Source organism: Cinclus cinclus, chromosome 9 (assembly GCF_963662255.1).
Source record: "Cinclus cinclus chromosome 9, bCinCin1.1, whole genome shotgun sequence".
NCBI lineage: Eukaryota > Metazoa > Chordata > Aves > Passeriformes > Cinclidae > Cinclus > Cinclus cinclus.
The window spans coordinates 9,974,830-9,988,322 of NC_085054.1; the positions used below are offsets into that span (position 1 = coordinate 9,974,830).

The 13,493-nt window shown below is 38.1% G+C and overlaps 1 protein-coding gene across 1 annotated transcript in view; it reads right to left on the minus strand.

The window, feature by feature from the left end:
• Nucleotides 1–4,206, minus strand: part of LOC134047441 (collagen alpha-1(XXVIII) chain-like) — a 32,558-nt gene extending 28,352 nt beyond the window's left edge. Inside the window, exons 1-4 of the mRNA XM_062498580.1 lie at nucleotides 4,131–4,206; nucleotides 2,682–2,852; nucleotides 1,351–1,919; nucleotides 903–923 (exon numbers count right to left, since the gene is read on the minus strand). Coding sequence (XP_062354564.1) covers nucleotides 903–923; nucleotides 1,351–1,919; nucleotides 2,682–2,852; nucleotides 4,131–4,206 — 837 coding nt within the window. The remainder of the gene's footprint in view (nucleotides 1–902; nucleotides 924–1,350; nucleotides 1,920–2,681; nucleotides 2,853–4,130) is intronic.
• Nucleotides 4,207–13,493: the final 9,287 nt, after the last annotated feature.

The following is a 13,493-nucleotide window of genomic DNA, read 5'->3' on the forward strand; positions in this document are numbered from 1 at the left end:
AGATAGTGGAGTTATTTTTGAAGGTGGGATAAGGAATGTCACTTTTATTTTTGGTTTAGTTATTTATTAAACCTCCGCTCATCTTGATGATGTCTAGAAGTGAAGAGTTTAAATATCATTCTTATCTGAATATCCAGATTAGTCACAATGTATTTTCCAAGGCTAACACTGAGTGTCTTACTACTTTTATATTGGTGGAGCAAAATCAACGTGTCAGTAGAAATAAGCGAAAAATGAAATGTTTCAAAGTTTTGTGAGCATTCATACTATTTAGCATTTTGCTTGAGCTGCTTAGGAGAATATTTTTTGTCTGAGATAACTATGCCTTAAATAGCACTAACATCTTTAAAAAGAAAACTAATTTTATTCCCCACAAAATGCCAGCCAGACCTATCAATGCCTGCAGTCAGGGTGATGCAGCATGGTCAACCTGGAGAAACGCAGTAGTGGAGCTTTGAGATCTCACCCTTATTTAAACCCTCTCACATAGAAAGAGGATTAAGGGTTAGAACTGCCCTGTCTTCAGCTCTGTGTAATGTTTTCTTTTGTGCTGAGTCTGTTAGAGGACACTCAAAATGTATCAGCAAATTCTTGCTAGCCTGAATACTCATACATTGTTTCTTTTTCTTTGAAAATGCTTTAGGTTAGCAAACTGCATTAGTTATTAGTAAATTAATAAGTTATTAATTACTAAACACATTAGTAAATTACCTTAGGATAGCAAATGAAAGCTCTGTTCTGCAAATTCAAAAACATGGTTAACTTGAAGACAATCCCATTAGATTTAGCATTTAACCACCTTCCTGAACTATCAGTTTTCCTGAATTATGTTTCCATAGAATTGCAAATATCTGTATTAAGCAGTAGGTCTACACAGGAAAAAAAATATTTAAAATATTTACCTCTTCCTCAAACAGGTCTTTCTGTAAAAGGCAGATATTGAAAACATTAGAAACTTAGTCTTAATCCAACTCTACAGAAAAGACACTGCAAAATGTGAAAATAAATAAATTCAGCAACTAGCTCTTTAAATTATACAATTAATATGTTGACTAACATTAATTAAACTTTAATTTCTGAGAAACATTCTTGCAATCTCTCCATTCTAAAAAATAATTTAAATATTTTCAATTCTTATTATAGATTATTAACTGAAATCACTGACTCTCCTTATCCATCCATAATTTGCTAAAATTGCAATGGTAAACATTAATAAGTCAGCCACTTCAACATATAAAATATACAAGTTTCTTCAATGGTATATTGAAGAAATGTATTTTCAAAATATTGGAAATAAGACAAGATTTACATGTGTTTCTAACAGTATTTCAAATTCTTTTTCATACATACCATTTCTTTGAGAACCTTCTCCACAGTTTCTTTCTGCTGGAGGTTGAAAACGAACCTGGATGCTGGGACACTGGCCAGGAGCCGGAGCTTGGCAGCATTGCTAACCTCCTCAGCTACTCTGGTCATTCCCATTGTGAAAAATACAATTCCTTGGTGTTTAGCATCAGCCATAGCTGCAAAAATATCTGGGTTTCTTGGATGGTCCACTCCATCAGTGAAAAGCACGGCTACTTTTACACTACCCAAAGTCCCTTCAGTCATGTAGAGTTGGGTAAGATTAGTGATAGCATAAGTTGTATAGGTGCCATGACCTATGTGGGTGATGGGAGCAATGTGGGATTTGAATGCTTCAGGACCTTTCCAGTCATGGAAAGTTTGCTCCATGAAAACAGAACTGCTGTACTGAAGTAAGGCCATCCTCCAGCGAAGGGTACGTCCAGAACTAAGCTGAAGACTTTTCATTCTGTCTACTGTTTGCAGTACAAATTTTTTCTGTTGTTCATGATTATAGTCCTTAGCACTTTCGGAGCTGTCCAGTAAAAAAGCAATTTCCAGAACACAGTCTTCATCTAGAATAAATAGGTATGCAGGTGAATGGTGTGACTTCATACTAAATCTTATTTTACCCTTACCATGTATTTTAGGATTCAAGAGTAGGATTGGAATTACGGAAACTTTTGATGGCATCTGTCTTCACAAGTGTGAGCCCTTTGTGAAGACAGAGCTGATAGAGGCTGAGGGATTTGCTCCAGAACAGATGTCCCAAGGAATAAAAAACTGAAGGTGTGTTGATGTCATGTAGTATGAAATGAGAAATGTTGTAGTGTTTTAATTTCATTCTGTCATCTTGCCTGGTATTTTGCTGTATATCCTACCAACATAGGTGGAAGTCATGTACAAGAAAATGAGCCTGACTGAACGAGACGCTGGAATGTGATTTGACAGAGCTGGATTTTGTCCCTAGTACTAACACTCACATCCAGTGACAAAAATTTCTGAAAGCAGGGTCTGTACAGTACTAATTTTCTGAACTACTGATGACATTATTTCTAGGAAAATAGTTATATGGGCTATTATTCTTGTGACAATAATAGGCTCTCAGCCACATTATAACAAAATACAGATGCTATCTCCTTTTCTGAAATACACAAAAAGGCAGGGAAAAGACGGGAGTAAAAAGACAAAACTGCAAAAATAAGGCATGTGCAAATGTAGGATGAGGCAAACCTAGCTGATTATAAGTATCTTAGAAGACAAGTTACCATAAAGTCCAGAATACAAATCAATCAGGATGTTTAAAATCACACATGTTTTAAAATTGCAATATTCACCTTGATCACTTGAGCTGGGATAATTTTCTGCAATATTTGACAAAAAGTGTTTAGGTTTTGATCTTCTCAGTCCATATATCTTCTCTTCCCTGAGATTTTCTGCTAAAAACTCATGATGTTCAAGTATCCAGAAAAGCCACCAGAATCTGAGGAGCATAATTTGTTTGTTTCCTAAACAACACAAATACAGAAGCACAGCAGTACAAGGATCATAAAACATGATTAAATTTTACTTCAACAGGTTGCTTAGTAGTCTTGTATTTTAAAATACCATCCCTAAAAACAAGCTGATTTTGCTTTCTCTGTGTAAAATAGTTTAAAAAACACATAATAAATAATAAATAGAGACATAGTGGAATGATTTTCAAGCCTAGTGCATATTGTTCTAGCACGTGACAAACTGGAGACAGACTTTTACAAACACACTTCAGGTCTCTCTCACTGCCTGGTATTGTAGCTCTCCAAAACCTCGGCCGTGGCTGTATCTGTGGGGATGCACTGTGAACCCCAAGTGTAATTCACAGGGGTGTTTTTTTCTAAACCTGCTTTTTCCATAGCTGACATGGAGAGAAGGAGGTACCGAGGCAAACCTCAGTTTTTCCCTGTTCTCTTTGCTTAAGAACTGATGGTTGTGCACATTTCTCCCTGCTTCCCAGTCCCCTGGCCTCAGCAGTGCTATGGAGGAGCACTCATATCCTGAGGGTGCTGTCAAGGCATGAATGTACCTGCTGTGCAATCCTGGGGCCAGAGTGCTGAGCCTAGGCTCAACAGCTACCTGCTGATAGGACTTTTTCCTTCTGAAGAGATTATAACTGTTTGTCCTGGCCTCACAGAACAGCTCGCAGGCTGCTCAGGGTCTGATAAATCATTCCTGCTGCACTTCATTGCCACCTCCCTGCAAATTCTCCCCAGGTAGCTACAGCGCATACCAAAAGGGCACTTGGGTGGCAAGAAGAGCATAAGTCATCTGACTCTCAAAATTCCCTAACACAGCCTTGTCTGCAGGGTTTCATGGCTTCTGATAGTTTAGGGTGGGAATTCCTATGCCCACAGACACAGACATAGAGGGCAAGGGGTCCTTACCTCAGTGCTTCTAAGCAAAAGGCTGTGCAGAGATGCAGGATGCTGCTCTGGGCTTCCTGGCAGCTGCGTTGCCCTCCGTGATGGATGCTCTGTGAAGAAAGGAGAGAGAAGCCGGGCAAGCTCCTCTGAGAATCGGTGTCATATGTCAGGACGGGCCAGCAGAAAGGAGGAAGGCAAAGAACAGCAATCCTGGCTCCCCCTCCTCCGCACCCACCCGCTCCTCTCCGCCCGGCCCCCCCCCCCCGAGGCTATGCACACGCATTCTAGGTTTAGCCCCCCCAGCCGTTTACACACGAAAATCCTCATCCATAACTTGGACATGAATGGAAGAGGACTGTTCTTACCCCAACACACTTCCCTACACACCAGTCCAGTTGTGTTCGCCCTCTTCTCCCATCACTACGGCACACACTTTACCCTCATACTTTTGCACATCTCTCATGCTCGACTAGGCAGCTTTTGGTAATGGGCATCATGTTGTCAGCATAATCTTTGCAGTTGCTGCCTGTAAGGTTGCTGCCTTTAAAACCCAAAAGAATCTCCTCATAATGAGGAGATTCAAAAGATGTTTACTGTCCCATGAACTTGGCCAACTGAAATTTCAGTTCCTGGTGAAACAGTCCAGCAAGTGGTGGTCAAAAAAGGCAGGCCAGTCTGAAAGCCAGTTTCAGTTTCTGCAAGTTTGTCACATATCTCATTTTAAAGACTGTAATATTAGAGAACAATTACTGGCACATAGCATGAAATCTAAACTGGGTGGCTAAGGATCCTGAAAGCTGTCTCTTTTACCAGTCATTGCAGCTTGTCACCAAATTTTTCAAAGATCCTCAGAAAACTTTTCATCCAAATTAACATACTAAACAAGTAGCTTTTTTCACAGAAATACCTTTTTTCTTTTACTGTAAACTCATAATTTTCCACCAACAGGCACACAAAAAGGACCCAATGCTAACTGCTGTTCTCCTGTGCATCTTCAGTGTCCACCAGCTCAGCCCACTTATCACAGGCACAGCCAAGGCAGGTGAAGAGGTTGTGGGGAAAAAAATGCAGCTTTGGCTGCAGTTTAGATGCATGAGAGAAACCAGCAGGACAATGCAGCTGGAAGTTGAAGCCATTTCCTATGGTCCTAACCCCATTTTCTATTTTTTGTATTTGCTGGTAATTAGTCCAAAATTGGTGAACTAGGATGGCTGAATGCAACTCTACTTATTGTATGACTGCTTATCCTTACCTAAGTTCAAACTAAGTCAGCTACAGCTATTTTGCCACAATTACAGAAAGAATCTTCTTTCAGGGCTGGAAAGAATTTATGTTTATTTCTCTCCAGCCACTTTGAATTTTCTGTGCTGAGACTGTCATATTCAGATTTTGATTAAGGCAAGGAATGAAAAGGCAATATCTTCCCATTTAGGAACACAAATGATATGGTGTTTAATTGAAATAGGTATAAATAATAATAAATCTCCCATAGCCCCTAAGTCTTACTGAGAAAAAATTCTAATTTTAGCAAGAAAAAGTATGTTATTTACGGTTGGGATTGTATGCCTCCCATAAGCAAAACATTGTCATTCTTTCATTTTCACTGCTAATTCCTACCTCAAAACATAGCTGGAAAATATTTTCTAAGTTAGGTAACTACTCTGCTTGCTTGTTTAGTAACAAGTTCCTGACTTCAGGCTGTTTCCTTTTATCGGTGAATAATGTTTACCTTCAGGACAAATTTTTCTCTTTTTTTTCTTGTCCAGGTGCAACTTTAAAAGCTTAGTGAGATCTCCACATTTTTATACCTGTTTGCATGGCATTCTGTCTAGAATTCCAGCTATGTGACATAACACAGTACACTTTTAGACTTGCAGTCTCCTGTGTGAAGTTCTCAATATCTGCACTATTCTTATAGTGACATCTTATCAAAACCTGAGTGATGCCAATGTAAAATACATATGCCCTGATACATCTGAGATAACTCTTAAAAATAAAAATGAACAGCAAAACTTCTTGCTTCATTTACCACAAACTTTACTAAGTGTTTATTTAATATTTTAATGGCATTACACTGTATGTATTTTTAAAATAAAATAAATGCCTTAAAAGCTATTCTAAGGAACATTCATGCTGTCATTTAAGTGTTATAAATTTATTGCTGAAATTTAATATATTTTTTTGTAAAAGAATAAAAAAATGTTGTATTTTGTCTTGAGGAGTCTTGACATCAGATGCATCAGCACACAATTGTATTTTCATTCATTCCACTAATATTTAAACATATGCGAGTATCTTTTACATCCATGAGAGATGACACTACAGCCTTCTGTACTTAGTTGACAAAGTTGGGTCCAGCTGTCTTACCTCATATATGCTTCCAACATTAAGACTGGTAATCTTTGCAGGAGTCAAAGACTCACGTGAATGTAAGGCTATGTTATGACTGCACCAACTGAAGCTGAGATGCATGTTCAGATCTCTGGATTTTTTCCATCACTGTTTGAAATCCAAGAGTTCTCAGCTGTCTGATCTCAGTATTTCAAATCTTTGAAATGAGGTCTAATACATTTTTTCAAATAATAGAGGGGTATATGAGAGCTATTTAAAACCACATCTAAATAGGTTATACCAAATCAAAGGGAATTCCTTATCATTTTAGAACCATGAGGAAAGGCATCATGAGGAAAGATCTGCAAGATCTTTTTGTGAGTGTGTTTAAGCACTTCTGGAAAGAAAAAAAAATTTGTGATATTTATACCCCTTTGTTGGTGGCATTACCATTGCATAGGTGGTGACAACTTCAGAGCTACATGAGATTGCAAGAGCACTTTGAAGGGACACTGGATGAAGAACTGGGGCTTAGGTGGCACTTGCTGTGGTGTAGCATGACCTCTTGTGTCAGCAACAGCCCTCACTTATTGCTTCCTAATGGGCAGAAGTAGCAGCAAGCCTGACAGTTTCAAACTTCTTTCCCATTCTTTTCTTTGTCTGTCCCTCCCTCCTGTCTGTGGGTAACTCCTTTACACAGACTCTTGAGCCTGGTCTGGCTCAACTATGACTCCTTCATCCACTGTTTAGCAAAATTCAATACGTTATTGAGAAGCGTTGAGTAATTTCTCTTAAGACAGAGTAACTAATGTCTTCTAGCATGACATCATGTCACTAGAATGTGATAGAGTCTGGGCTAGCCCTTTGGCTGTCCTACCAGCCTGCAGCATCACTGGATATGGAGTAATCATGAGCCAGCAAAGCTGGCAAATACCATCTGAATATTTCCATATGCTAAAGGAGTACTGAACCACCAGGAAGGTCAGTTGGTGGGAGCAGCTTGAAGCACACAGACCATGCCTTTGATTTTCCCCTGCTCTGATGGTAATTTTTTTGGTCCCAAAAAGCTTGACATGATGTTCCTGAAATATGTTTGCATTTTTTTGCTACCTCTATGAATAATTCACATATCAAGACTGCTGTGAACTGTGAAAAATGTGCACACTTCACACAAACTTCTGGTGTTTCATGGCCCCAAGATAGTCTTGACCATTTGACCTGACTGCATCATGGTGTAATGGTATTTCTCTATTATACGTCAGTACATGACCAAAGTAACCAGAAGAAACAAAAACCTACCTGACTTGAACTTGTAAAATAATGAAAGCACATCATTTACAATGTTTTGAATCCTGATACTAAAGAGCAGTGTTACAAAGAATAAGTTTCCCAGTCCTGTAAGTTGTATCACATATGCGAATCTTGGGAAAAACAGTTCTAAAGTTCAAATACTTGAAGTAATTGAACAAGACAATATTAGAAAATTCAGAACTTTACTGAGGATTGTATCTCAAGAAAGATAAAATAAAAACCTGTATTTCACCTTTTGACTACAAAATGCATTCTAGTGAATTTGACAGCCCAGGATTCAACTGAGCAGTCAGTTAAGCATGGTTAAGTCTTGACAAATTGACTTCTGTTTGTCAACTCTTGAGGCTAGAATTTAATTTTTTTTAAATATAGACATGTTCTGCAACTTCACCTGATTGCTCTATATGAAAAATACTCATCTAATGGCACAGCCTTACAAAAAATAGTAATGAAATCTTGGTGTACATGAAGGCAGTTGCAGAACTATTGATTCCAGCAAAATCAGAATTTTGTCTTTGAAAGAGCTCTTGAAAGAGCTGATCAAAGCAAATCAGCTGTTTTCCTCAAAGCCCACTGTAACAGAAAATGCTGTAAGCAAAGGCTTTGATGGCAGAGACTTGCTTTTTGTGTAGATCCTGACAGATTTTAATGATTCTCTGAGACTGGAGCAGTAAACATGTCTTTTTCTTTTGCAGCTGGTTTGAATGTGGCTCTCCATTTTACACTTTTTAAATACTGCTCTTCTGTAATGTTTTCCAGGAGGTGTGGCAAGAAAAAGATTAACAAGGCATAAAAGGCTGTCTTCAGTACTTTCCTATTTTATCTAGAGACAATACAGCCAAAAACTCACTCTGAGCATTTTGGTGGTAAGTAAATACTCATAATCTGCATGCAGTATTAATCAATATCAAAGCTTTTGTTTTGTTTTTAAGGTATTTGTTTATTCCTACTTTTATTCTAATAAGTCTCCTTTCATTTCCAGTTTCCCTCACCAAGAGATATTTTCCATCTTACATCCTAAGTATGTAAGCATTTCTATACATAAGCAAGTGATTTTTGAAAGTATTTGAAGCATTTAGCCTAACAAGAGAATGAAAACATGCTAATAAAATAGTACAGCTACAGTTTTAACATACTGAATATTTGTCTTAACGTTTGATGGTACAAACATGAACATTTAACTAGATCAAGAATACTTTTAAAATTAATTATTTCTTAAAGATTTAATTTGATTTGCTACATTGGTGCCAATGAAAATGTATTTGACAAGTAATTATTTTGAATTTGCTGTTATACGCACTTACTTCTTATTGTACAGTAGTACACTTTGCATAATTATTTTCTTCCACCTACCTGATTTTCATATTGATAACTGTTGTTAATTAGCAATACAAAAATCTTTTTAAAATACAGTAATTACATTTTTAAGGAGTGGAAGGTCATATATTTTAAGGAAAGGTGCAATAAATAGCAGATACATTAATCTTACCTAGCACATTTTGAGAAGATATTTTCCAATATTTTTAAGTATAATAATTTTGCAGGAAATATTATCAGCATGTTGCTGTAACTAGTACACCATATTAGGAAATGACACATATTTGGTAGAAAAAGTCATGTTCTATACAGTTCTAAAGTTGTGATCCTTTCCATGCTGGGAATAGATTTTGTCTTTCAGAGAGGTGATTAGTTATAGTGTCGTAAGAGACACGCATTTATCTTGCAACCATTGTTGTCAGTATAACTCTAAACTTGCGTATATGTTAGAATTTGATCTTCTGACCTATTTTTAAACTGTTTGTAATAAACATTAGCCTCTGAGCTCAGAGCAGTAATTGTAAACTAGCTCTCAGAGCCTTTAATGATCCTGAGCAGCCTCAGCTGACACCCCCACCCATACCCCTGGCCCCTGAGGGCTCCATTTAGGCTCAGCCTGAGGCCATCAGCCTTGCTCATAGTGGTGTAAGGGCAGGTCCTGGCTCTACCATAGCCGTGTCTGGGAATGCTGGTGTGTCATACTGGTGCCTGATATCCTGGGCTAGGAGCTGCTCCCAGCCCATCTCCCTTGCTGGGCAATGGGATGAGAAGCCCAGCTCTGCTGTCCTGTTTGGGACTGCCTGTTCCCCCTGTCCCGGGGATGCAGTTGGTCTGCTGCTCCTGACAGAGTTGGTGCCATTATTTGCAGGTCATCATGAATGCTGGTAGGCATCTTGATTTCAGTGGGCATCTACAGCTCTTCACAAACCCCTTGGAGAGCCCTCAGTAAAACACCAGCCCTATTGAGCAGCATTTGTTTGTGGAGAAATGCTCTTCTAGTGGAGGCAGGGGTGGATCTTTGCACTCATAAAGTAGTAAACCTCTACTACATTCGGAGTTTTAAAAAAAGGTATGTGTAAGCATATGTGTAAAGGCTGAGAGAGTTGAGCTCGTTCAGTCTGAAGAAAAGCAGTCTCAAGGGAGACCTCATGGTGGCATTTCAGTACTTGAAGAGGAAGATGGGCATGGACTTTTTAGCTGGGCCTGTTGGAATGGGATGAGGGTAATGGTTTTAGACTAAGAGAGGGTAGATCAGATATAGGGAAGATGCTCTTTGAAATGAGGATGATAAAACACTGGATCAGGTTCAGAGATGTGATAGATGCATCATGCTTGGAAATATTTGATGGAGGTTGAATGGAGCTTTGAACAACCTGATATGATTGAAGATATCCGTGGGCGCTGCAGTGGGGTTGGACTAGGGGATTTTACAAGGTCCCTTCCAATGCAAACTATTGTATGATTCCTAAATGAAAACTTGTAGACTCAAAATCAGTTACAAGATATGTCCACGGGGTGTCAGCCTTGATTCACGTTTGAAGGTTGCATGGTTCTTGCTGACTGTACGTGTTGGCTGAGAGATGACTGATAGAGCAAGGCTATTAATATCAGTGCTACAGCTAACAGCTTTATTTAAAACTTCAGGAAATTGATGTCATGTAAGAGTAACAGTGCTATCACTATAGCCACTTTGGTTCAAAAAGGGACTGAAACATGTAATATGGTAGCTGTTTTTATAGTTTTCTTTTTCTTTTGAGTGGTCTATTTGGGCATTGTGCATTATCTATGGATTAGAAATAACAGGATGGGAATATCTGATTTATCCTCCTACCAGGCCTGTAATGTGGTGTGGGCTACCAGAGACATCCTTGAAGTAGAAAAAAAGAAAGACATGGAAAAGATCTCTTGTAGGAATGGCCTCATCTATTGCAACGACTGAGAGAGGTTTTTAGGTAACCTGGGCTGCTTAGTATATTGCTGCCCTTTGCATGTACTTCTCCTTCTTATAAAAACTTAGACTTTTTAGAGTTATTGTAAAGTGAAAGACCTTCAGCCTTCTTTCCTGAAAACCTCTTGAAAATCTTCAGTTTTTCTGAACTGTGGAAAATAAAGTGGATTTTTGAACAATGGATTTCTATACTCTCTTCACAAAGGTATTTTTTACTGAGCTTTGGATACTGGGTATACCATAAATGTCTAAGGCTATATTGCATTTCCTTATGTTAACCATATCTTCACCCAGCAGACAGGGAATTAAAAGAAACATTACTTACAGAGCATCAAATAGTAGTAAATTAGTTTTGCTACACTCTGTTTGTGACTATTAATATTCTGTAATGCTTTAGTGGTTGAAATGAGTTCTGTTTTGGATCATCTCAGAGTACAAAGACCTTCAGAAAAGAGTAATCAAATTCAAAGGAATGTGTAAAAATATAATTCTAGTTAAACAAAATTAATTTAAGAAGCCTTCCAAAAGTGAGAAAATTACAAGCTCATCTTTTCTGTCTTTTTCTAGATCCGAAGGCAGACTAATAATCTGCTCCTTCTCCACTTCTTTTAATTAACTGCATTTATTGCTCACATTTTCAGGAAATCTTTTTTCCCTAATAAAACTTTTCAAGAATAAGGTGGTAGTGCTGATAGAGGTGTCATACCTGGGAAGAAATGTTCCTTCTGGTTAAAGTTAAGAAATGTCTTAGTTTTGTATTTCTTATGTTCTTGAGGTGGCATGTTGAGCTGAGGACTTCAAATACGTGCTAGCTACATGAGAGCTTTGGAAGAGCTAGTGCCTGTGAGCAGGATCCTGAAGCATCTTTATTATTTTTTTTTTTCTTCTAGGCAGTTTTTATGTGGATATGTGAATTCAATTTAATTTACAGATTAGTGACTTTTTTGTGGAGCATCTTTAATTATTTCACAGTGGTTTGTAGACATTAGGGATTCTGGGAGCACTGTGGGACAGAACTGCTCAAAGTATGGTTCAAAATTTGCTTCCATGAGTTATAGAGCAACAACTACCACATATCTGTACAGGTTGCTGAGTCCTGGGATGGTGGTTCTAGGCTATAACTGGGAGATGATGGATGATGCAGTAACATTAGCAAACAGCAATACATTCCCCCCCTCCCCCAAATTATTTTAAAATGCTCCTACTAGAACTGCATGTATTTAGAGTGGAGTAAGAGGTTCAGCTCCAGGCTAGAGTTCTCAAGAGGTTCTCAAGCCAAGGAGGCAAAAAGGTCTAAGATCCACTGTTTTGCACCACAGCACAAATAACAGGCAAGTGGTTGCTGCTTTGTCTAGGTGGGGCTCCATGAGCATGCAGAAAAAAAATGTGGTGTTGCCTCAAATATAAATGCTTGCTCCTGGTTCTAATCATTGTGTATTATGAAGCATGCTGTGCATAGTTCAGAGCTACTCTGTCAAATGCAAGCAGGAGGAATTTGCAGTTTACAAGGATTTTGAAGTAGCATTCTTTTGAGTATTGTGTTTCTTTGCTGCAGTCTTCACTGTATCAGGTATTTGGTCCATCTCAGTCCTGTTGGTAACAGTTACTATCAAGAAGAAGATAAACTCAAGAAGGAAGATGTCCTTTGTCAAAGAATGAGACTTTAAATGTACCGAATGCATTATTGTTTTATTTGCTTTTAGAAGTCATTTGTGGCATAGCCCTTCCTGAGTAGACCATCCCAGCTGATGTCTGTTTCCCAGGTCTGTTAAATGTCACCTCAGAGAAGGAGAAAAAATTTCACCTCCTCTCCTTAAACCCTTTTAGCCAGGGGCAGCCCAAGTAAAGATCACTTCAAAGGCAAGCATGGCTTTTCTTTTTTTTTTTTTTTAATATGGCATTGCAGTGGCTGTAGTTGGTAGTCCTCATTTTACTGCTACAGTTAAATGTTATGACTATGCCTAGTTCTTTTCATATTTGTGCATATATCAGGAACTTCTCCTTCAAAGATGCTGGAATTGCAGTAGCTTAAAATTGGTGTTACAGAAATGGGATCACTCCCCATACACAATACAAACTCTAAGGGAGAAAAGGCATGTGACTTGACATCCCTTATCTTCAGCTGCAACTCCTTTCAGGACTGCTTAGATAAGATTAAAAGAACCAGGCTTCCTTCCAACCACCTCCCACTATTTCACCTGAAGAAATTTGCAGAGAAAAAGAGCAGACTCTAGTTGCAGTATTTGAGTCTGCTTCTAACATGTGCACACATACAAACACAAATGCAAATTCAAAGAAATAGAACTCATTTTGGTAAATGTGTGTGTGAAACTGAGTTCCTTTTTGATGTTGCATTTGAGCTGATAGAAAAGATTATGTTAACTCCTTTTTATCATTCACTCTCTGTAGAAACTTGTGTAAATCAAATACTAAAATAACTGCAAACCAAAATCTGAAAGGTTTCTTCCAGATTGCTGAATTTAGTTTTGGTTTGTTTAAACTGACTTAAGTTGTAAGTGTAAGTAGTCTGAAAATGTAAATTATAATATTCCCTGGTAAACTTTACCTCTGATCCTCCTCACTAATGGTGGGGGGGAGGGTATTATTTTAGTTTAAGAAAAGAAGTGACAGAAGTTACAACATCTGCTTTGGTAGATAGGGGAATTAAGAGGTAAAGATCAAAATCACATTAAAACTAAGAGGGAATATTTTATTATCTTCTAGGGTAAACCCACTAAACCAATACTTAGTGTGTTCAAATTGCTTACAGATATTTGCATTTGTTTCTTTGGCCTCTTTGTTCTGTCATTGGATTCTAAAATGAACTATGAGTTACAAGGATG